This window comes from Peromyscus leucopus, chromosome 3 (assembly GCF_004664715.2).
Source record: "Peromyscus leucopus breed LL Stock chromosome 3, UCI_PerLeu_2.1, whole genome shotgun sequence".
Lineage (NCBI taxonomy): Eukaryota > Metazoa > Chordata > Mammalia > Rodentia > Cricetidae > Peromyscus > Peromyscus leucopus.
The window spans coordinates 51226701-51251265 of record NC_051065.1 but is presented as its reverse complement, the minus strand read 5'-3'; the positions used below and the strand labels follow the sequence as shown (position 1 = coordinate 51251265).

At 40.0% G+C, this 24565-nt stretch overlaps 1 protein-coding gene across 10 annotated transcripts in view; it reads right to left on the bottom strand.

Annotated features, from left to right (window-relative positions):
• Window positions 1–24565, bottom strand: part of Dgki (diacylglycerol kinase iota) — a 471870-nt gene that overhangs the window by 83766 nt on the left and 363539 nt on the right. For 8 of the 10 annotated variants that reach the window (XM_028866082.2, XM_028866077.2, XM_037203653.1 and 5 more), the window contains 6 exons: window positions 22747–22826; window positions 20252–20296; window positions 7607–7676; window positions 4361–4401; window positions 3424–3551; window positions 441–563 (listed from right to left, as the gene is read on the bottom strand). In XM_028866082.2, coding sequence (XP_028721915.1) covers window positions 441–563; window positions 3424–3551; window positions 4361–4401; window positions 7607–7676; window positions 20252–20296; window positions 22747–22826 — 487 coding nt within the window. The remainder of the gene's footprint in view (window positions 1–440; window positions 564–3423; window positions 3552–4360; window positions 4402–7606; window positions 7677–20251; window positions 20297–22746; window positions 22827–24565) is intronic. The other 2 variants (XM_037203652.1, XM_028866087.2) reach the window with 1 other exon arrangement.

The following is a 24565-nucleotide window of genomic DNA, read 5'->3' as shown; positions in this document are numbered from 1 at the left end:
AAAACAGAAAGATGCAGCTTAGTGGCCTCTGGGCTCTCTGCCTGAAATACATGGTGTTTCGGAAATAGGAACTTACCTTCCACCTCAGGGGAAGAACCAAGGGCGGTGACAATAGTCTCTCATGTTTTAGGAGTCTCTTGGGTAACCCTGACCAACAACTCAAAAGAGGGATTCTCATGTCTAGTGTTGAAGTTTTCCTTAGATAGTCTATGGCTCTTCTACAAGCAATATTATTCAGCTGAGCTGGTTTTACACACACACACACACACACACACACACACCAATAACAACAACAACAATTAATGAAAAAAGAGGCCACGAACTTGAAAGAGAGCAAGGAGGTATATGGGGAGGTTTGGAGGGAGAAAAGGGAAGAGAAAATGATGTAATCATATTGCAATCTCAAAAAAAAAATAATTACAAAATAGCAAGAGACTCACTGTAGCACTCTCGAGTGACTGAGATCTTTCATATCTGAGTCCTCGTAGTGGGGTGTGATCATTCCCAGCCCGCTGTCACTCAGCATGCGTTTCCTCAGGGCAGGGTTCCACCAGTCAGACAGCCTGGGCCAAAAATAGTACCAGAAAGTAATTGCACATCTTACTCTACTTTTTTCCCATAACCATCTTGTTTTAAATGTGAGAAGTAAAATCCATTTTTACTAGATACAACCTTCATATTCATCATTTCTCAACAGTTCTGAGCTACTTGTATGATTTTGTCCTTTTTTATATTGATGAGGTATTTCATTTTGAAGATTAAGTCATTTTATTACATGTGACATGAGTAAAAAATTAATGGAACCAGACAAAGAAATTAATTTAGAAAATGAAAAAGCCCAACCTCATTCTTAGGATCTTTGTTTTTAGTTTATTTCCAGAAGGCACTGTTGCTGAGAAATAAGAAATCAAGGATGGATTGAAGCTCTAATGGATTTTCAGGCTATTCTGTATTTGGATCTAAGTAATAAAACTATAACCCAGGTAAAGCTGTCCATATTTGGCATGGAAAGAATAAGAGGAGGAAGTCCAAAGCCACCTTAACAGATGGTTCTATTCCTCATCAAATAAATTTAAGAGTCTTAATTATGTGGGATGGACTCTAGACACCAGCATCTGCCTCTTCTTTGGTAGGATATCACACCAGACTGGATTCCCTCTGGTGAGTACACTTGCTTATGCTCTGTGATTATGGGTACACAATCTCTGTTTGCTTTGAGCACCTGCATATGCTTTCTTGGTCAACCTGTATTTCAGCCATCAGCCCCATACACCAGTAAGCCGCTATCTATTAGACTTCACAAAGACAGAGATATTTTCCTGTTTTTATTTTTGCACTGTTGGCTCTCACATGTTTAAAATAGTATCTAATGCATAACAACTCCAAGAAGTATTTTTGAATCATTAAATATTTTTTTAAATAACTTAGACATTTTATAAGATGACATTTTAATAAACTCACCACAGACCAGGCATTCATTACTCTGAATATGATAACTGTAGTAGCATTTGTTTTAGAAACTTCTATGTTATGTGGGAATGCTTTTTTATATTTTTCTACTACTTTTCAATTTTGAATCATTCTCAAATATTTTTAAAGATTTATTTTATTTTATTTTTCACTTAGATGTAAAAAATGTATTTATATGTGGGTATGTACACATGTGAGTGTAAGTGCCCACAATGTCCAGAAGAGGGCATCAGATTCCCTGGAGCTGGAATGTAGGTGGCAAGAATACACAATGTGAGCGCTGGGAACTGAACTCAGGCCCTCTGCAAGAACAGTGCATGTTTGTAACTGCTGAGCCATCTGTCCAACCTCTCAAATAATGTTTTAGTACAGTCCTGTGTAATGTTTCTTTACTGCTGATTAAATGGGGGGGGGGGGATAATAGCTGCTTATTTAAATCATATGCAAATAATCATTAAGCACTTTGATAGTAACCAAAAACAAAAACAAAAAAACCCAAAAAACAAAAAACCCTGAGGGGAAAAATTATAAAATGGAACACCTTTTTTTTTTTTAGCATATGAAAAAACAAAAAATAAGACCACCCAGGCAGTGCTTGTGCACACCTTTAACCCCAGCACTCAGGAGGCAGAGCCAGATGGATCTCTGTGAGTTCGAGGCCAGCCTGGGCTACAGAGTGAGATCCAGGACAGGCACAAAAACTACACAGAGAAACCCTGTCTCGAAAGACCAAAAGAAAAAAAAAATAAAAAATAAAATAAAAAAATAACCAAAAAATAAAACCTATTTTAGCTAAAACAAAATACAGGATCTGCATGAAAAACAATGTGCTGCTTAAATCTCAGGTTTTACACTTATTTTATGTGCAGGATTAGGCAAGCAATATAACTCGGAGCCTCAATTTTCTTATCTATAGATTTAGGATAATCACAGAACCTGATTGGTAGAGTCATTATGAAATGATATAATATGTCATGAATGTCTACTATGTGACAGAAGTCTTCTGAGTATTTTGCCTGTGTCAATTTATCTACTCTACAACCAATTCTCTGAGTAGGTGATGTACTGGCTGGTTTTGTGTGTCGACTTGAAACAAGGTAGAATCATCAGAGACCGAGCCTCAGTTGAGGAAATGTCTCCATGAGATCCAACTGTAAGGCATGTTTTCAATTACTGATTCATGGGGGAGGGTCCAGCTCATGGTGGGTGGTGCCATCCCTGGGCTGGTGTCCTGGGTTCCATTAGGAAGCAGGCTGAGCAAACCCTGGGGAGCAAGCCAGTAAGCAGCACCCCTCCATGGCCTCTGCATCAGTTCCTGCCTCCAGGATCCTGCCCTGTTTGAGTTCCTGTCCTGACTTCCTTCATTGATGAACAGCAATGTGGAAGTGTAAGCTGAATAAATCCTTTCCTCCCCAGCTTGCTTTTTGGTCATGGTGTTTTTTGTCACAGCAATAGAAACCCTAAGACAGGTGATATTATTATGAGTAATCACAGATGAGGAAAAACATACCTAAGAGAATTAAGTCACTATGAAGTAAGAGAAATAATACAAGAGTGGCAGGAACAATCTAGATACTTTGTGTCAAGCAATTTAGAAACAAGACAAAAAGAACAGGATCAAATTACTTATGTCAACATTTCATCTGGATAATATACCAAATAAAACCCATATAGATGCCCAGATGGGAGTATCAGTATTTCTAGCCCCCATATGGAGAGGCTGTGTAATAGTAAATAAGACAAGGTAAGAGACTGGCTGGGCAGGAGGATTCCTACACAGCCATTTAGAAGACAGCCTTTCAGAACTAGATGCTATATCTTACTTTAAGGAAACATCAATAAATCTGAATTCCAAATGTCATTAGAATATCAATACCAAAGCCAAAGCAGATGATATAGAGGTCACACCACAGCCAGGCAATGCTGGCACTGAGTGAGGAGAAACACACTCACCCCGAAGCCTGTTCAACCACTAGGTCAGGCATTCCTGGAGGTGTCCCTGCCTGCTGTGACACCACCATATCTGGGTCCAGAATAAAAATCTCATCGTGAGAAATCTCCATCACAAAGTGCAAATGTTCCTAAGGGAGAGAAAACAAGCCTGTCAGGGTGTTGACATCACCACCCTCAGAATAAGGAATGAACTGTATGACACACCGAAGAATTCCACGGTTTCACCAGAAGCTTGAGCACCTGCCATTCATCCCTAAATTAACAGAGGGGCAGACAAAGGACAATGGAAGAGATGAACCGCCCTGCTTTAGGAGTTGCACCTGACCAGGATCTTGTTAGGTGGAACCAGAAATGACCTTTCTCCTGCTTCTTCCCAGATGCTATAAGATCTGGCATCTGACATGCCACCTGGTCTAGTACAAGGACATGACAGCTCAGACTTCTGCCCCGGGATGTAGCCAAGGCTAAGTGGCAATGGTTAAGAAAGAGTTGGTTTTCAATGGGTTCCACACTGTGCAGTATTTTCTCAGGAAAATCTCAATAGTGGGAGGAGTTTTTAGACTTGGATAAACATAATTTTCCCTCATTATTAAATATGGGGGAAAATCTAAGTTGTCTAAACCAAAATGCATTTAAAATGTGTAAGCTTCACTCTGGCCAGAGTACAAGTACCATGTAAATGAAAACTTCGAGTGTAGGACTGTGATAATAGTTGTAATTTAAGTTATTATCTATTTTCAATAACCATTTCATTGAGTCCATGAGTCATAAGACAAATGCAGAGAAAAAGCATTGTGGCTTAGATTATAAACACTATCCTATAATCTGGAAATGCTTTAATCTTTTCATTAGCAAAATCTGTGAGATTAGCTACCAACATAGTAAGTGCACAGACTTGAGATGTTTCACTTTCATAAATAAGCTGGAAAGAACTTACCTGAGATCTGTCTATTCGATAAAAGCGGTCAGCAGAAGTTGCTAAGGGAAAAAAAAATATAGAGGGCATTTAGAGTCATTCATGCTTGTCATCAGATCTACACCTTTCTGCTACACTATCAATCAAAACCTTTGTAACAAACACGTTACAGAGGTGGCCAGTCCCTAATCGATTACTAAAAAACCATCACTTCCATGCTTTGGCCACTGCTCTTCCAGTGCTCCTCAGCTCTTCCAGCCACACGGTTATCTTCATCTCTCTTATGCTTAAACAATAATTCAAATGTTCCAGTCTCTGTGAAACTGTGACAGGGCAAACAGTGCAGGGGTCCATCCTTCTCAAATTCTTGCTGAGGCCATTTCAGGCTTAACTAGAATTGGACCTCTTTGATGGAGAAGCCATGGAAAATTACCCAACTCCACTCTAGGAACCCAAGTCAAGATGCCCTAGCTACCTTATCTTAGTTTCTGTTAAACTGCTTGCTTGTACAGAACTCCCACCTCCGGCTAACTACTTATCTTTGCTTCTGCCAAAGTCCTACCTGCAGTTGCTGATTGAGACACCAGGATGCGTTTTTTTGGTCTTCAAAAACCCTGTGCTCTGGACACATGGGGCTATAGTTAGGTCTTGAACACCTGAGTGTAGTCCCAGTTGGCTGGAATAAAGACTTTCAACTGGCTATATATACTGTGTCTGAGTGGTCATCTCTGGTGGGCTCCCCATAACAAAATTTTCCTTCATCCCAACCGCCTACAGCAGAAAGTCTGCTGCTCCTAAACCCCATGTCCACTATCATTTTGCTTAAAACCTTTAGAGAGACTGTCTTCAAAGCTGACTGTGAAGCTTAAGCCTGAATCTTTAAAGGGTTCTCTTTCATTTCTTCTCCTCTGTCTCCAGGAATTAACGCAGGGCTTTAACAGAGGAGAGGGCTTAATATCTTATTAAGTAAATAAACCTAGAAAAGAAACTGTAGTCAGATAGACGTCCCAGGAATGTGACTCTTATTTTGGAAAACAACTTGAAGATGCAGGCCAGAGACCACATATGGCCGAAAAGAAATCATTTCCCTCCCACACTCTGCCCCTAGAGACAGGTCTGAAGGAAGCCAAATGACAAAACAAAGATTAATGTTTAAGCAATCTTTAAATGGGATTGGGATGCATCTGTGATTTGAAAACAGAAAAGTTCTGAAGTAAAACATAGGGTGTTTTTGAAGCTAATTGATTCTTCTTAATAAAAAACAAAAAAACTATGTGTTTCCTTACTTAAATATAACAGAGCCCAAATATGAGAGTTTTTACAAATCAGACCAAAAGCAATAAAAATATAAAGCACAACATAGAAAAGGATGCAAATATTTACTCATAATCATAAACTTAAAAAAAAACCTTTGGCTTCTTCCAGCAGCAGATGGGAGCAGGTACAGAGACGCAAGCCAGACATTATGAAGACAGAGAATCTAAATCCAAGGTCTCCATTGTCTCTCCCCTCAGAGCTCAGGGAATTCAGCAGAAGAGGGAACAGAAGGATTGCATAAGTTGGAGGGGGATGGAGGACATCAGGAGACCATGGCCCACCGAATCAACTAAGCAAGGCACATATGGACTCATGGAGACTGGAGTGGCAAGCACAGGCCTGCAGTGACTTGCACCAGGTTCTCTATGTCTATGTTATGGTTGTTAGCTTGGTGTTTTGCTAACAGTGGAAGGGAGTATATCTCTGACTCTTTTTCCTGCTCTTGGGACTCTTTTCCTCCTTTTGGGTTGCATGTCCAACCTCAGTATGAGGGTTTTTGCCTTGTCTTATTATATCCTGTTTGGTTGTTTGTTTTTTTGTCTCTGGGAGACTTATTCTTTTCTGATAGGAGATGGAGGGGGAGTGGATCCAGGGAGAGAATAGGTGGGGGTGAGGCATGGAGGAGTGGAGGGAGGGGAAACCTGATCTGAATATATTGTATGAGAGAAGAATCTATTTTCAATTAAAAAAGAAAAAAGTAACTAACTCTCTGAAGAAAACTGGACTCAGAAATAAGAGAATTGAAGTCCTGCTTAAAAACCTAAGTTCAAAGCAGCATAGTCCAAGTAGGACATCCCCTTCTCTCTTCTTTCAGCTATGACTTCAGCCTTGATGTCAACCAAGAATTAATCATAAAGGATTCTTTAATACATAAAAATATCATTTTGTATGCTTACTTTAAAAAATTAAAAACAAGTACTCAAAATAATGAAGAAAGGTTTATGATAGAACTCTCATATAGCAAAAACAATTTCATCGCTAAAACCATTATCCATAATACAGTTTTATGTAAGCCTACATATATGGAAAATAATGACTTGTGTAAATACTTTCTTGATTTCCTTTTAGATACATGCTGCTTCCCTGTGAGTGACTCTGGGAGTGAGAAATGATTGTGCTTCCCACTGTTATGGATTGACAGGAAATGAAGGGAAGTAATCAGTCAGCTGAGTTAGGATCCTGGTTGATGTGTGCTAGATTTGGTAGATGCAAAGTGACCTTGTGCACTAATCCATATCCACTCTACCCCTACCCCCTGTATCTTCTCAGATGGACACACTAATAAACAAAAAGGTATCATCAAGGAAACTGTCTCCATGCAGACAATAGAAACTTCAGCCAGCTACATTGGGTGCTAGCAGGAATGTATAGGGATGAAGATGTATTGCAGTATAGATAATTAGGTGGAAAATTGAAATTCAACAACATCTAGGAAAGTGAAAAATGCATGATGGCAAGCAGACGCATTAAATGATCACATGGTAACTAACCCCATTATATGTGCAATAGGTCACACTCAGCAGAAAAGTTGCAGATACAAGTGAAACTCTCCATTTCTCACAAATGTGTGTACTATACTGAAGTGACAGCCTTATAAAACTAATATGAACATTCCACGGTATGGAAATAATTCAGGAATTAGTATCCATTTTGTGATTACAGACTCTAGTCTCTGGCCCACAGTAATCTGAGGTAGGCACTCAAGATGGTTAGGAAAAAGATAACATTAAATGACAAAGGGAAAATGTCAGTTTAAACAATTTGATGCTAAGGTGCCTTGAGGGGAATTACTCCAGGAAAGGTCCAGCGACATCCGCAAGTCTCCATCATTGAAATGTAAATGGTAATCGCAGGAAGGCTCTGTGAACAAACTCTGTGAAGAGCTGCCTTGTCGTCACCGTGTCCTGCTGCCTCCCCAGCTCAGGCCCAGCCAGGTCCCCAAACACTCACCATCTAGGAAGCACCACCGAGGGGACAACCTCTGAGCTGAGAGCGCCCTGGGGAAGGAGGGGTCTTGGTCCTGGAAAGAGACACACAAGTTCTCAGGGCTCCCTTTGAAGGACAGGAGGAGCTGCTCCGCCTCCCCTCCCTCCCACTCCAAGCACTGGGAGGTAAGCAGTCTTTTCACAAGAAAATACTAGAGCAAAGAACAACTCCCACACAAAAGCACCAGGAGAGAGTCCACTGTTGCATCCAAGAGTGAGAAGGAACCTATGCAGAGGCTCACTTCCGCTGGAGAAAGTGCATTACTTTCTTGCCCTTTGTGAAATGGAGAAGTGGCCTAAATTATGTTTCATTCGCCAAGGGATGAACACAGATAAAATGGGAAAGGTTTGAACTTTCTCCACCAGTCAGACAGGACTTAGAGCATGTAAGAGACATGAGAAGCCATGCATAGGTAGTGGTGGGTCTCCAGGGGACTTGGGGAGCAGGTGCTATATGCAGAAAGAAACCCCAGTTCATGCTGTGTTGGGTCTGTCTCTCTACCCTTAGCCCTTCCCATCCAAGACTGCAGGATGGTAGGAAAGGAAAGAATAATTGCGTCTGGCTGTCCTCTGGGAAACCTGTCTGTCCCCCACTGACCCATTAGCAATGTGCATCTCTACCTCAGCATTCTCTTGGATTCTCGCTCCAAAAGATGGCCAATACTTAATCTTACTTGATCCAAAGGCCATCTGATATAAGTGCATTCTTTCCTCTAGTTTGAGATTAAAATATTTCCTCTCCAAAATTAAGCATTTTCTAGTCACCTCCATCTTCCCAAGAAACTTCCTGTCAGATTATTAAAACCTACTCTGCTACTCTTGAACTCCTCATTCTCTTTGCAATGGTTTCCTCTCTCTAAAAGCAAATGTCTCTCAGCTGATCCCATTTCATCTTCTTAGTCATTTTTCAGTCATCCCTTCTTTGCCCTGCCCAAACTCCTGAAACCTGCATCCTGTCCCTCTCCAGGGACACTCCCAGGTACGCATTTGATCATCCCTAGAAATCAATCCTTCAGAATCTTCCCAGAGAGTGCCAAGAGCACCCCCACCTTCCTGAGTTAACATTCTGAGTCTTCACACTTCCTTGGAGCTTTGAAGGTTTTGCTTTTTTGCTTTTGTAATTTTTCACAATTAAAAGATACTTACATCATTTCCCCCTTTTCTCTTTTCCCCCTCCAACTGTTCCCATGTGCTCCCCCTCTCTGCTTTCCCTTAAATTCATGGCCTCTGGCCTCTTTTTCTTCAACTAATGACACATATAATCTGTTCAATGCATATAATGTTACTTGTAGGTATATAATTTCAGGGATGACCATTTGGTACTAGATAACCAATTTGGGGGCTGATACACAGAACCAACTATTTCGTAGGCTCTCAGGCATTCCTTGGCTGCCTCAGAGTTCTTTGTCTAGGGTTGGGGGCCCCTAGTCCATTAGCAAGTCTGTTGGTGTCCTCCAGGTCTTCTTTACTGTTGTCAAGAGAGTAAACAGGGACAGAAGAGCACACTGGGGCCTGGCAGCAGGGGGGAAGAGTGAGGATTGTCTCCTCATGCTTCCAGATGTGCAAAAGTTAAGAAGCACTCCTCTGAAGAGGGTGCTCACTGATGATTCCTGAGGAGGGGTGCTTATAGTTTACAGCCACAGTCTGGGAGCCTTCTAATAATGGCTGGAGGAAAACTGAACTCATTGACAGAAATGGCACAAGTAATGGAGAGCTGGCCTCTGTGGGGGAGATGCAGGGAACCTGACTGTTCTTGAAGATGTAGACGTTTCCATTACAGGGAACATCCGCGGAAGGCAGATGTGCTGAGACGGAGGTAGACTTGGCAATGGAAGCCAAGTGTAGATAGCCCGGTGTATTCTGATGAGCCAAGGAAGGAAAATGGAAATGGTACCGGGGAAATGACAAGAGCCCATCAGAGGCCACCTGGACTTCCTCCTGAGGGAGGCTATCCCGCCACCACTGCCTCACTCAGTCTTCAGGCAAAGCAACCTAGGGACAGTGAGCAGCAGCAGTGTGGACGCTTGTTAGAAACAGAGACTGCAGCTCTACAGAAGGCTGCAGTGGGGTGCAATCTGTTCCCCCACATGCCATTCAGGTGAGTCTGGTGCATGGGGAGCAACCATGGGTTTGGGCAGGGCCAACAAGATCCATTTTACCAGCAGCAGCCGTATCTAGACAGAGTTTTCTGCTCAACTAGATTCTATAAATCAAAGAACCGATAGAGGAGTCGCTGGCCCCCCTCCAGGCTGTCACAAAAGTGGATCTTTATGCAGATGATTTGCTAAAGCCATCGATGCAGCTCTCCAGCTGGTTTTGTCAACTTGCTGGCTGAGCTCAGTGGAATCTCGGCATTTGCTCGGTTGCCATGTGTATGAGAACTGTGTTTAATGCTTTGAGAATTGTATTGTGACACATGACAGCTGTATCTAAAGAAACTTAAGGTTCCTAATATATTTTCATAAAATGTGTTATGCTACCAACACCTCGTAGGTTTGGGTAAGAGAAAAATATAACTATATGCCAAGAAATCTGAAATGATTTGAAATGTTTATTGGTAGCTGTGAAAACTAATAAAGACATTAAGCAAAGATAACTATCTCTGTGGTGGTATTGTGTTCCCCAAAATATTGTGCACCCTAATAAACTTAACTGGGGTCAGAGACAGAACAGCCACTAGATACAAAGGCTAGAAAATGGTGGCACTCACACCTTTAATCCTAGCATTCCAGAGGCAGAAATTCCTCTGGAATCTCTGTGAGTTCAAGGCCACATTGGAAATAGCCAGGCAAGGTGACACACGCCTTTAATCCCAGAAAGCCAGCCTTTAATCCCAGGGAGTGGTGGTAGAAAGCAGAAAGGTACATAAGGCGTGAGGACCAGAAACTAGAAGATTTTTGGCTGGTTAAGCATTCAGGCTTTCAAGTAGCAGTTCAGCTGAGACCCATTCTGGATGAAGACTCAGAGGCCTCCAGTCTGAGCAAACAAGAGCAGCTGAGGATCCGGTGAGGTGAGGTTGCTGTGGCTTGTTCTGGCTCTCTGATCTTCCAGTTCACCCCAATACCTGTCTCAGGTTTGATTTTATTAATAAGACCTTCTAATATTCATGCTACATATCTCCTTAAAGAATAAAGTGGTTCAGACACCCAGGGTGCTTTCTGAATCTTAGTACTATTTTCTGTAAATAACACTCAACAGAAAGAGTATAGATGTACTTGACTTACCATTTTTAAAACATAAGGACATGCAATGTGCTCCCACATACACACACACACACACTAAATACATGTAAAAATAGTTGTGAAAAAATTGTGTGAATTTGGCAGGCCCATGTGTACATGCATTTTCCAGGAGAGATGAACTCATCTTTCTATACAGATTATCAAAGTAATCTCAGATTCCTGAAATACAAAAATAATCTAAAATTTTAATTTAAATAATCCAAAATTTAGGTAAAAAGAAACTCCACACAATAAGAATATCTGGATCAGTAGAAACACCTTAAAATATCCAAAGACTCAAAAGCAGAAACTGCTGTTTCCAAGTTGCAGGTGATTCAGTCCAAGGTTGTGGCTATTCCCTCAGCGGGAAGTTGAATCATTTCTGCCCTAGAAGGAGTCATGGCCTTTTTGTTCATTCCCATCATAGTCCCTCCAATATATTCATGTGTAGAGCCTTAAGTTCTATATATTGTCATTAAATTTTTTTTAATTGCATCTACTGATTTTATGTGTATGGGTGTTTTGCCTGCATGTATTTCTGTGCACCATGTGCGTGCCTAGTGCCAATGGAGACCAGAAGAGGGCATTAGATCCCTTGAGACTGAAATTACAATCAATTGTGAGATGCTATGTGAGTGCTGGAAATTGAACCTGGTGCTCTTAACCATTAACCCACCTCTCCAGTCTCCTTTATTGTCATTTTTTAAAGGAGGAAAGATTTAAACTGAATACAATCGAGCTTTAATAAACAAAGTTGAGTAGTACATCATTAATGACAATATAAAGAGCTGTGGTAAGAAATCAATTTTACTGAAAAGAAAATGAAATACTTGCTGGGTGAATGAAGATTTGGCTGCAGTTTGGGAGGCTGTTAGAGAAACAAAGATAGAGACCTAACTTCTCTGGAATGCTGCCTTGAAACAGATCTGTATTCTCTCTAAGTGAGCTCATAAAAGGACAGCTATTAGCATAATGAGGTCTTACACCACAGTCATTAGCATTCCAAAGAAAATGTAATTAATATATTCTTAGATATACACTGAAATCCAAGTATCTATTTTTTAAAATGTACATGTGGAGGGCTAGGGAGAGAGCTCAATGGCTATATTCCCAGGCAGACCCTGTGCATGGTACTGCCTTGGCACACTGATGCACCAGTGCAGTCGAGCTCAATCGAAGAAAGACTCAAAGAAAAGCAAGGAATGTCTCTGAGTAGACACGAAGGAAGCGTGGCACTAAACAAAGGCTGAAACCATGCTATTTGTTGGTTTGATTCTTGCAAGGCTTGTCTCACCCAGCAACCCCACAGTTCTTTCTGCATTATGAAGGGTATACGTATTACTTAAAAAAAAAAATGGGGCATTAATCCCCAAGGCAAATATCAGCTATCACTGACAGCAATGCTTTTCTGAACACTGTCTACTGTTTCTCTTTCCCATCACTCATCAATCTGATTATTGGATACTTAAGTTTCACAAAAATCAACTTTTCCTGTGCTCACATGGTTATCCAATTGTTACATAACTATAAAATGATTATTATGGTGATTGATTTTTAAATGTTTATTAATTAAATCCAGCAAGTTATAAGACATGTCTTTCAGAGGCTATAAAAAGTGAAGTTTGGCACACCAACCCCAACAGGATGACCTCTAACCTGAATACTCTCCTCATTCTCATGTGGATCTACTTTGGGAATAACTGTGCAGCCAATACACCAAGTCTCAATTTCTTTTCCAAAAAGAAGGGCATTTTAATTATGGTTTAAACTTATTTTCTGGCTATTGCTACAAAGCCACAAATGTAGGGGGAAAGATTTTTAAGTCTGCGGCCAAAAGAATCAAGAGTCAGCAGAGGACATAAATTAGGGGTGAAACAAAAGGCTTAGCTCACATTTCACAAAGCCCTTCCCTTCCAAGTGTGAAATGTATGGCTAAAGTCTTCGGTCTGAGGCAGCAGATTTCAAACAGTTCTGATGCAGATGGATGACGGGGCTGTGCCAACAGACGCCATCCAGAACCATCTGGTCCAGTTCTACTGAGCTGACGGACAAGGCATGAAGGAGGACAGGCGGCTGCTGACTCCTTCCCTCCTCGGTTCCTCCCTTCTTCTCTTGGTCCTCCACCTACAGCTTCTGCACTAAGCCATTGCCATTATCTAGCATTGAAAGATGGCAAACTACAGCTATCTAGAAAATATCCAATCATCTCTGGAGAATTTCAAAGACTGGTGACTTATCTTATTTCTTTAACGGGGAGTCCCCTGCCTGTGCCCCCAATTATTTTCCTTTTAGTTTTCCAAAAACCTGGATTTACATATATATCCTTTGATGGCTCTAAATGAAATAAAATGGAGACTACTTGGGGTTATTACTAGTCCATATAATGAATATTTTTTAATGGGAAAATGATGTCTCAGCAATATGTGTTATTACCAATTTGATTCACAATTTGAATCTTTAAGTCTCACAAAACCACCCTATCTGGATTTACTTATCTGCTCACAGATTTTATTTGGGAGTATAGGTACATCTCATTAAATAGGTTGATTTTTAAGGCTCACGTGCAGGATTCTCACTTTGTTATTAAGAAGGCTGCACAATCTTACCCCCACCTGCCTCTCATGCCGTTCATTCTGCCACTCTGTCTGAACCTCCTCCGTTTGCACCCAAGATCTGGCCAGAAATGAAGAGCCATGGTTTGAAGTACTGAAATACATCAAGAATTACTCTTTGGATAATTTACGTAAACTATTTACAGACCCCCACTTACCAAGTGATAGAGCCCATAGACCTCTTTTCCTTGAGAGTCTGTAATCTTACATGCTACTTTTTAGCTTCCTGGGGACTTAGAGCTATTTGAAGTTTTGAGAGTTGGGGAAAATGTCCCATCTGAAAGAGAACTCCCTAGACAGTTTAAGCAAAATCTGGAGACAAAAAAAAAAAAAAAAACTAGAAGGATCCTAATGGGTATGAAGACTTTCCTTCTACTACTACCTAATGTTTTGCCACAGATTCAGCCATTATTAGTGGTCAATTTAATCTTCTTTGCTTCTTGTCAGACAAATCACTCCTGTAACTAAGATCCTTCCCTCTCAAATTCTGAAGTCGAATTCCTTGTCCATTTTCTATTCCATGGACCCTGCTGCTTGAGAGTCCCATAGAATATGGTGATCAATGAATTCACAGAGGAAACATTTCCAGAGGAAAGGAACTGACCACATTCACTGAAAGAGTTCTATCCACTATATTTTCTGGATACATACTGTACTTGTATTATGCTTAGGGCCTGTACAAGTATGGCCAATTTTAGCAAGTTTTTAATAAGTGATCTTGCTATATGTTCATCTTGATGTTTATTGTAATATTTTTCACAAAACAATGTGAGACCTGTCTATCACCGAAATGTTTATCCAGAAAGGGTGAAAATATATGATGGAAAGAAAAGAATGAGCTAGTTCATTGACTAGCAAGGCATAACAGCCAGGGTACACTATTATGAGAAATAGGTCATATGACACAAACAGTTGTGCTGTAATATGCATAGTGAGTGCACAAGGAATGTAAATTCATTTTCTTCTAACAATAAACTTGTATACATATATTTATGCATCCATCTAATGGGTTTAATTCTATATAGACACTGGGAAGGTAGCGAAGGCATCACACCAACCGAGTGCTATCCTATGGAGTATATGAGGGAGGGAGGTGAAGCTAAGCCTGACTCTGGCTGTGTGTGCAGTCTGTAAACTAAAAGAAGCCAAGATTATACACCTTCATAGACAACACAATATGAATGGCTCACTTCGGAAAGCCCAGGGAACTATCAAAAGAACCTTGATGATATCAAAGACAAATAAATGTTGGAGCAGTGAAAAATGGAGCAAGAATGAGGGAAGTATGTTGCCAAAGAAGAATTGACAAATTAAGCCATGGTCCTGAAACGGCTTCTATTGGATGTTCTTAGTCAACGATGACCTCACGGGAAGGAGTGCCATCCTTCTCTTCTACTCAGACAGACAATCAGAAGATATCTGAGTGACAGTGATGCTAGAGGAGGGTAACACTGAAGAAACTGCAATTTTCGCTTCACACAGCTTTCATGATCAGCCCATTGTGGGCAATGCATTTCCATCAGGTAAAGACCTCACCATGCCCTCGTCAAGTGCCTGGCAGACAGGCATTTATGGCTGTCCACCAAAGCAATGTGGACAATGACTCCAATTCGAGCAAAAAAAAAAAAAAAAAAAAAAAAAAAAAAAAAGTAAGAAAACAAGGGACTAGGTATTAGTTCTCAGGCAGGCTTTAATGTCATAGAAATGCATCCGTGTTCATGTGTTTCTGAAAGCCACCTAGAATTAATTAGATATAATTAATATAGTTCTTCTCTGAACTACTACTTGGCAAGCATATGCAAAAGCTGCTCTTAATTTATATTCAATTATGCATAACTAATGCACACAGCATCCCTGTTATACACTCCAGTAGGTTATCCAATTAGGCAATATTCACCTAGCATTTAACTATACCTTCAGTGTGAATGAAATTTGTCTTTCATAAAAACTGAACAGAAGTCATTTGAGCTGGGAATCACTGCTTCATTTAATAAGGTCCAGTCCATGATCATCTTTCTCTTAAACATTTCTTACTCATCCACTCTTTACTTTCCACCATCTATATATTCGCTTTCTCTTAAAAATATTTTAATTTTATGTTTTTATTTAAAACTAACTTACAAGGGAACTTGTTTGTAGATTACATTTACATGCATATTTTATTTTGGTTGATTCTCCCAGCCTCCCTCCCTTCTCATCTCCCTACTCCTCACTTTACCCCTTTGATTTCAGTGATCCACCCTTCCACTTTGTTCTATTTTTCCCCACTTCCTTCCCTTAGAACTTCTTCTCCCACACCCATTTCTAGTTTCCTGGCCTTTACCCATCTTTACTCCTGCCCAGGCACACCGATTTAGCAATGAGAAGCTATGATCTACATATGAGGAAGAACAAACAGTACTTGTCTCTTTGAGCATGGGTTACCTTACTTAATATAATATTTCCCAGTTCCATCTTTTTCCTGAAATTTCCATAATTTTCTTTTAAGCTAGTTGGTTCGTAGATAAAGGAATCACTTGGATAAATCCATTTTGCACTTACTATTGAATGCTACAATCACTAAAATTTCTCAAGTGAAATTCATAATATTCAAAGGTCCACAGGGCCTTCCTGGAGAAATGCCAAGACTTAGGGCACACATAAAAACATTTCTGAAATCCTAAGTACACTTGGCTTTAACATGCCCAGCCATAGTTATAGCTGTTTTTATTCTTCCTGGCTGTATTTCTTCCAGTTCCTCTTCCTTTCTCCTTCTGCCTTCCTCACCCAGACTTCACACCTGACACAGAGCCTCCTCATGTCCCAGCAAAAGACAATGACTCAGAGAGTCTTGGGCTCCATACTGCTGACATTTGAGGACGGGTAATGCATTGCTGTAGGAGATGCCCCTGCTTTGTATTCATATATACTTAGTGATGCCATTGGCTTCCACTCAATAGATTTTAAGAAATATATACAGGCATTGCTAGATGCCTCATTTCGGGACTCAAAATCATCCTTAGTTAAGAATCATGACAATAGTTGAATCATCAATTCTTAGAGTACCATGCACACACCTGGTACATATGCATACATGCAGGCGCTCATACATCTACATGAAAGGAAAACAAACTTCAAACAGAAGTTCCTTCCCGAGCTCTGACTTTTTTCTGGATTCCAATAAATTAATTCTAACTTGCAAGCTAGTTTCAGTTTACACCAAAACAATCCATCCCTTCTTCACTTCATGACTTGGGGTAAAAATGGACATTATTTCTAAAACAAGAGAAGGGAGAAGGAGTGATCTTATGACAGATGGCCTCAGGAAGCATTGTTTATCAAATAAAGTCTAATTTATTTATCAATTCCAGTTTATTTGCCAATCTGAAGAAGATCTGAACATGGACACAGTCTATTTGGCAGTTAGAAGTTACACCAGATGTCATTAGCTTGAAAGGGCTTTTTGTATTTTGGCACCAGAGATGTGTATGCCGGACCTTTCAGCAGATCATAAACAGCCAGCACATTCTTGTGTGACCCACACTACCTTGTTAGGTTAATGCAAGGTGTCATTTTCTGAGCCCCCATGCATTGCTGCCCGTTCATTGCAGCCTTGGATAAAGAAGACACGAAATCAAGGAAACAGGGAACTGTGTAGGCAGCGGCAGCTGCCATGTGGCTCACTAACAGGGCATCCTGGGCACATGTACATCTCTGAGGGTTTGTTTTGTTTTGTTGTTTGTTTTCCTGACTTAAAAAAAAAGTCAACTAAAACCCCAGCTAGCCATCAGTAGACTGACAAAAATCTGCCAAGTTATTCTAACTTACTGGTGTTTATTCATTGCCCCTCGAATATATAATCAAGTTCATCAGAGAGGAGTTAAGACATTTTGCAGTCCTGTTTCCTAAAGCTTATTCTCCTACATCACCAGCTCCCACTGAGACAGTCCAGTATCCTGATGTTACAGCTTCTGGGTCAGGAAACAAAATGTAGTATTAAATTTCCCCTCAGGTGGTCTTGTCATGTTCTACATAAAAGAGAGTGGCACCAACACCCGTGTGTTTTATCCGCACTTTGGGTAGAGGCAGAAGTCAGCAGACTGCTCAAGGGCATCTGGCACTCTTCCCTCTTCCTCACTCTTCCAAGCAGTCTGTGCTTGGCTCTTAGGTGCCATCTTCTCCTCACCCAGCACTCTGAGGCTGGAGTCGGGTTCCATGGCTCTTTGTGACTGATCAGTCCCCCCAGTCGCGTTCCACCTGTGGCTGGTGAGGACGCACAGAACGGCAGTGAGGCCTCTTTATTATCTAAGCTCGTCCCAGATGATCTCCTCCAACCCAGCAGGTTCAAGCACCATTCGTTTGCTCAGGACTTCCCCACATTTTTGATCTCCAAGGTGGGGATTTTGAGTGAGCTTTGCTATTCATATTTCCAGCTTAATACTGCTCACCAAAGTTCTTGGATTCTTACAGACTCATCAAGATCAGTACGGTCCTTCTAATGCATTCCTTCCCTGATAATCCCAATAAAGTGTGAAGGTTTATTTCCTGTAGCCCCTTGCCTCCACCTGCTCACCTTTGCTATTTGGGGGACCCCTCTTTGTGCTGGAGTAATTCTAGAATATTCTCTCTCTGAGCATAGCTCTCTGTCTCTCCCAGATGCACACATGTAAACACACACACACACACACACACACACACACACACACACACACACGTAAAGAGAAGAGAAGATCCTGGACTTCTTTATTACCCAAAGGCTCCTGATTACTCTTTGTTCCTTCATTTCAGCATGATAAGGGGGAGGTTGGTGATGGTCTGATACTCATCCTTGATCACTATCCTTGTTATTCTGTATGCTCAACACACAAAAGCTTTTGATGTGACATTTATATCATGGCAATGTTGACACCAAAGTCTGAGTTGACTGTAAGTCATCAAAAAGTACAAAAATACTTTGGAAAAAAGTCATTAATATTTTCCATGTTGTCACTACTTAACAGGAAATGAGACAGATATCCCTATCATACTCTACAGTGTTACTTATCTCCTAATCTGGGTGCATACAAAGTGGCATAAAGAGTCATGATTAAAAAAGACACATGTTCAACAGCCTTCCATCAAAATGACAATAGCCTACATGACATTATCAGTACATGAGTTTCATAAAACTAGTTAGGATCAGTGCTTAAAGTATTTTGGCAAAATTGCAAGACTTCAAAATTTTCAGGAGGAAAAGTATAAACTTTTGTTAAAACAATAGATTTTCTTCAGTCTAATTCTCTATACCAACTGTTAGCTACCAGCTCCAGTCTGTAAAAGCTGATAAAATTTCCTTTAAAATGTTGATATAAACTCCTAGAGAGATTCAGTGGTTTGTTATCTTTGGGGCACCTTAAGTGGCTTTACCTTTCAGTCACAGCCAGATGTGACTGAGTATTCTGGAATAGTAGAACATGTGAGAGACATAAACACAGAAATAAAAACACCAAGGCCATCCCTGTCTTTTAGTCTAAAGATAAACGTGCTGCCTTGGCTGAGGGTATAGAGTAGATCTCAGAAGGGAAAGACTGCTACTCAGGCCACAAATTTCAAGGTCTTCTTTAAACTGTAGTTGTTACTGTTTTTTATAAAAGAGATGGCATACTATAATTATTTGAGTACAGAAAAATAGACACTTAAACCCAAGTGAGCTAAATGAGGTTTCACAGCCACAGTATTTTATGACAATGGTCAGCAGAGGACTGTATACACATGGTGGTCTCATAGATTGTATCTCCTGGTGTCACTGGTGCCATACTAGCTAAGCTTGTGTAAGTGCACTCTGTGGTAGCCACATAATTAAATGCATTTCTCCTGATGTGTCCTCATTATGTGACCAACTCAACATTTTAAGTCTCCTGTCATATGGAGACATAAAATGATCTACAGAGATTTTATTTGGAGAAGTTGTTGGAAAGTCATGGCTCTCATACGGCCTCCTAGCATGGAAGGGCCAATGGCTTCTAAGAAAAGCGGGGGCAATCAGAGAGAATTGCAGGCTCGCCTTGCAATCTGGGTGAAAACTATGCATCAACCCTACACCATATCTGAGAAACTGGGTAGGTAAAATGATGGATAAGGAGATGTGGGCAGCACAAGAAGGTCAGAGAGCAGGGAAGAAACTGCACTTCCAAAGTGGGCCGAGGACAACTGAGGTTCTCCTGACGAGGGCAGGTAAGAGCCCAGAGATAAGAGCCTATCAGATTCCATCCAAAGAACAAGAATGGGAGAAGCCTGTTACATTAGAGAACTTTGGGGCAATACTATAGGAAGTAGGGTATCTCTTCTCTGGGTGTGAGGGAAGCCACCTGGAACCAGGATAGTATCTAGCCCAGGGGTGAAATTATTAGACAAAGAACAAATCAGAAAGATCAGCAGACAAATGGACCATAAACCATAACTGACTGATATGTAAAGCCCACCTTGATCTAGTGTTGTGCCTATGAGACCCAATATGCACGTTCTCTGCGGAGCTAGCTTGAGTTAAGATTTGCTGGTATATATATAAAATTTTAAATACTTCATTTTTTATCATTTTTTCCAAATTATCTGAGAGAGTGTCTACAGTCTAGATTTGTACTAGACTACATCAGTACAAAATCTGGAAAATGCAAAATAATCAGAATAACAACTTCATGGGGTTCTCTACAGATTAAGCCTATTCCAGGATAATATGTGGACTCTAAATTGTACATGCAGTGAAAGAGGGAATTCGACTATCTGGAAAAAAAGAAACAAGTAGAAGCAATTATGAGTTACCTGGTAATGAACTCTCTGTGACTCAGAAGAAACTGACTGCAAGTCCTAATGAAAAAAAAAATGAGAGGAAAAAAATCCATACCTTACAGTTAGCTCGAACAGCTATTCCACATTTCTACCAACTGAACTCCCAATTCAACATCACCATGGTTATCTGAAAGGTTTCTTCATTCATCAAGGTTGGCCAATGAAGTTCATGCCAGAAACAGTAATATCATACTAACTTTGATTGAGAGAAGATGGGTCATTTGTGTTTTACAACTCAGGGGGTTTATAGGTTAGTGATATCCAACTGTTGGTTTTGTTATAATAAATGGCAATCTAGTTTCATTTGTATCTAAACTCTCTGGCTTATAGAGAAATCTTTTTGGGCAACCTTAAATGCCTAGAATTTATCTTGTTCTAAACATATATATTACCATATATTTATAAGATGCTTGGCAAACAGGAGTATTCATAAACATCAATCAAGAAAAAGTAACCACTGACCATGTCCATGTCCTCACGACAGGCAGGTTGACAGACGTGAAAGAAAATGGGCTTTTGCCAGCTGGTTCTGAAGCCAGCCTCCCCTTTATAAAGTTTGATAACTAAGTTGTCACCACTGTCATAAGCCTCAGGCATCCTTGCTAATGAGTATGCTAATCCTCTGTACAGATGTCAGCAGTCCTGGGCACCTCTGTCCTTACACCTGCTTCCCAAAGGGTTTGTCATCTGGCTCCATGCCCACGTCACCTTTGAAACTTCTCTTTACTTATTGAGATCATTTTTTTTCCTACTAAATCTACTTTTAGTTGAATATTAGTGCGATAAGCATGCCAATAACTTGGGTAAGTTGATTTTTGACAAAGTCAACTAATTAGCCATGTGTTTTGCCACTGGGGAGTAATGCTAAGTCACTTGAGTATTAAATGTTCTTTAAAATGAAAAAAGATATAGTATTAGTTATGAGTCACTTTTAAAGAAAATTTCATTTCATTTGTATTTACATGTATATATGTATGTCTTTGTGTGTATGCACACACATGTGTGCTCATGGAAATTAGAAAGGATATCAGATCTCTTGGATCTGGAGTCACAGGTGATTGAGAGCCATACCACATTGATGGTGGGATCTGAACACAGTCCTCTGGAAGAGCAGCAAAGGTTCTTAACTACTGAGTCAACTCCCCAGTCTATAAATCTCCACCCTGTTTTTACTAAGGTTTAATGTATAACAGTCCGCAGTAAAATGAAGTATTACTTTGAAAACTGAGAAACTATAGGTTCTTTAAATTTAGATTAGGACCCAAGTTGCATGCTAAATGTCGACAGATGTTTTATTCTTTAAGTAGTCACCCACACTAAAAATAGCTAAACAAAGCCACAACTATAAAATTTACTGACTTTCTAATTCACACTGGTGTTCAAATTTTGGCATTTATCCCTAAATATATTTTAGTCCATAATTATACCTATACCCTTAAGAATTTTAAGGATGAAATTAATTTTTAGAACCATCAGTGTGTGCTTCCTACCCAAATTCATTTCTAGGAAAATATAATGTTCAAAGATAAGTGACCACAAGTTAGCAGGATTTAAAAACTATACATCAGCTTTATTTATAATTAATTTAGGCTTATTTGGTCATATATTATGTATTAAATGGAACAGAGATGTTCCTCTAGGAGAATCCTTTAAATCACCTATTAGTTTTCAAATATAACTATTTCAATTAGCACCATTTGAGGAAAGATAATCTAATGAGAATGGGAGTCCTTCATCTGGAAGCAATGATGGAGAGAAATGTTTATGCTTCTACCACTCCTGGGATGGAGGTAGCTGCCCACCCCTACCTGCCATACCTACATATACACAATTTTGCCAAAACAACCAACAGTAATTGTAATGATGAGTTTGGGTCTCTTGACTTTGCTGGCTCAGGTCAAACTCATGAGAAGGTCATCTATGAGATCGATTCCTTCCTGTTTTTCAGTGGCAAGACCAGACTAAGGAAAAATTTACAGGCCAACAAATAATCCATTTGGTTCTGATATATTTCCATGGATAAGTTTCTTTTTCCTGTGGAAGAAGTTTCATTTAAAAAACAAAATCTGTCTCTGACAGAAGTCTGTGCTAGACTCAAAACGTCAAGTAGCCTCAAATCTCTATGTTCTTTCACTATTTATTAGCTCTTTTGAAATTTTCAATAGCTAAAAGTATAGAGCTATGTAGCCTGGCAAGAAGGCAGTATTTCCAAGCTAGATGATATCTATGAATACATCCAGGCATCAGCACCTGTAGTTAATCATTCGGTCCTCTCACAGCAACTGGCAGAGGGAGCCAATGGTAGAGTTGGGAAGGTATACGCTAGACAGACAAGGCCACAGTGTCACTTCCTCATACATGTGTCATTTCAGAAATACACACACACATGCATATACACATATGTGTACAGAGTTGTAATTTCTTATTTGAGGGAAAATCTAAAGAGAATAAATAACAAATCAACTCACCTCCTGTAGGCGGTCTATGTACATACGGCAAGTCTCCAAATCACAGTCTCCACGAACAACTAGAATACCCAGAGGGATGGCTGAGGGAGAAGGAAAACAGAAAATCTAAAATAACATATCTGGTCTTTAGACTGACTTAAATGTGTTTTTAATGGGTAGAAAGAATCTTACAGGCATTATGGGAATCTGGATACAAGCATGAACAGAAGTATACGCTCTATAAACCCCCTCGGTGGTCTCTGGGAGCTTCTTTTCCTTCCACCAGGTGTCATATATTTGCCCTGTTTGACTCATGTGGTCCCCACCACCTGGCTTTTATCTCCATGGCCCTGATGTTAAATATACTGTCTAATATCACAGTAACAATAGGACTGGAGAATTGGGCAGCTGCTCACTGCCAGCTGATAATAAATGCCCCGCATTTGCAATGGACAGCATGAAGGCACAGCCTGAGGAAGTAATTAATCATTCAGGATTCTGGACACTCACCCTTTCCCCTCCTGAACACACTAGCTTCATCTTTTGGCACATTTGCAATAGCTTGCTATTTCTAAAACGGAAGCTATTCAAATACTGCTGCTGCATGATGGGTAACAGCAGAATTAAATACCTAAAACTAAAGGAGGAGGGAGAGGAGGAGGGAGTAAGCAGGAGGACACAGGAAGAAAGGATCCTTGAAGATAAGTAGTCATAAACCAAAGTGATTTTAAAGCAATTCAGCATTAAGTGTGGTACCGTCAAGACCTTGGGTAAGGTTAAGGAGAAGCCTAATTATATACTTACTTAGATATTCTGTTTAGGTAACAAGATATTACACTGGTTTTAGTGGGAAGACCTTCCTACTTCAAATATAAACACTGTGATTTCTGAAATATTGAAAAAATATTCCCCTTCCCAAAACAAAAAAGTCCACACTTCTTATTTTAAAGTACAGTTGCAATATTAGATCCATGACTTAGCACAAGTATGTCAAATCCATCAGCAAGGAAGTAGAAATTCACTATAGGAGTGTGGTGCTCACTGTTTTCAAGTCTTTCATGGATTAAATTTAGTTTTAAAGCTTAATGATAAACAAATAAAATTATAAAGTTGGGGGCTATAAAAATTAAAAACAGGATAATATACATTTAAATGTATAAAAATGTCTTGAGTAACTCTCAAAGTAGTAAAGGAATAAATACATTAATTAATTAATTGATACTTATTAGTATGACATAGTTTATACTAATGGTATTGTCTGACACATACAAAGCCCCTTTGGTCTTTTATCTGGAAAAGCAGAAATGGTCCCAAGAAAAAGAAACAGCCCCTTCTTCAACATTGTTCCTTGGATTGACTTCTACTAGGTAGAAGAACAGATCAATACCACTTCTTCCTTCCTGAAGGTTCTTCAAGTTCTGCATACATCAATCTTTGGAGCATGCATCTCCTTGTTGGACTCTGCAAGCCTGTGGGTATGAATCCTCTGGCATCAAGGACAAAGCCTTTTTCTCGTTACTCTCCACACATGGTAGAGAAATGGTAGGTACTTAAAACATGTGTGTAAAAGAAAGACAATGAGTTAGCACCCCTTCAAACATGAAAGAGAAAAATGTGCCTTTACAACACACATCTTTTTTGAGGTTCTACAAAAGTAGAAGCGGAAAAATAAAGACCATGTGTGGGGTTCCAACTCACTTCTGGTTGTTCTTCAAGAAACTAAGTGAGGGGGTCAATCAGCAGAAGTTGAAGATGCCTCTGCGTGCCGTATGTTAGGGAGGATAACCTTGGATGACTACAGCTCCCTTCTTTTTGACAGTAAAGAGAAGCATTACGATGT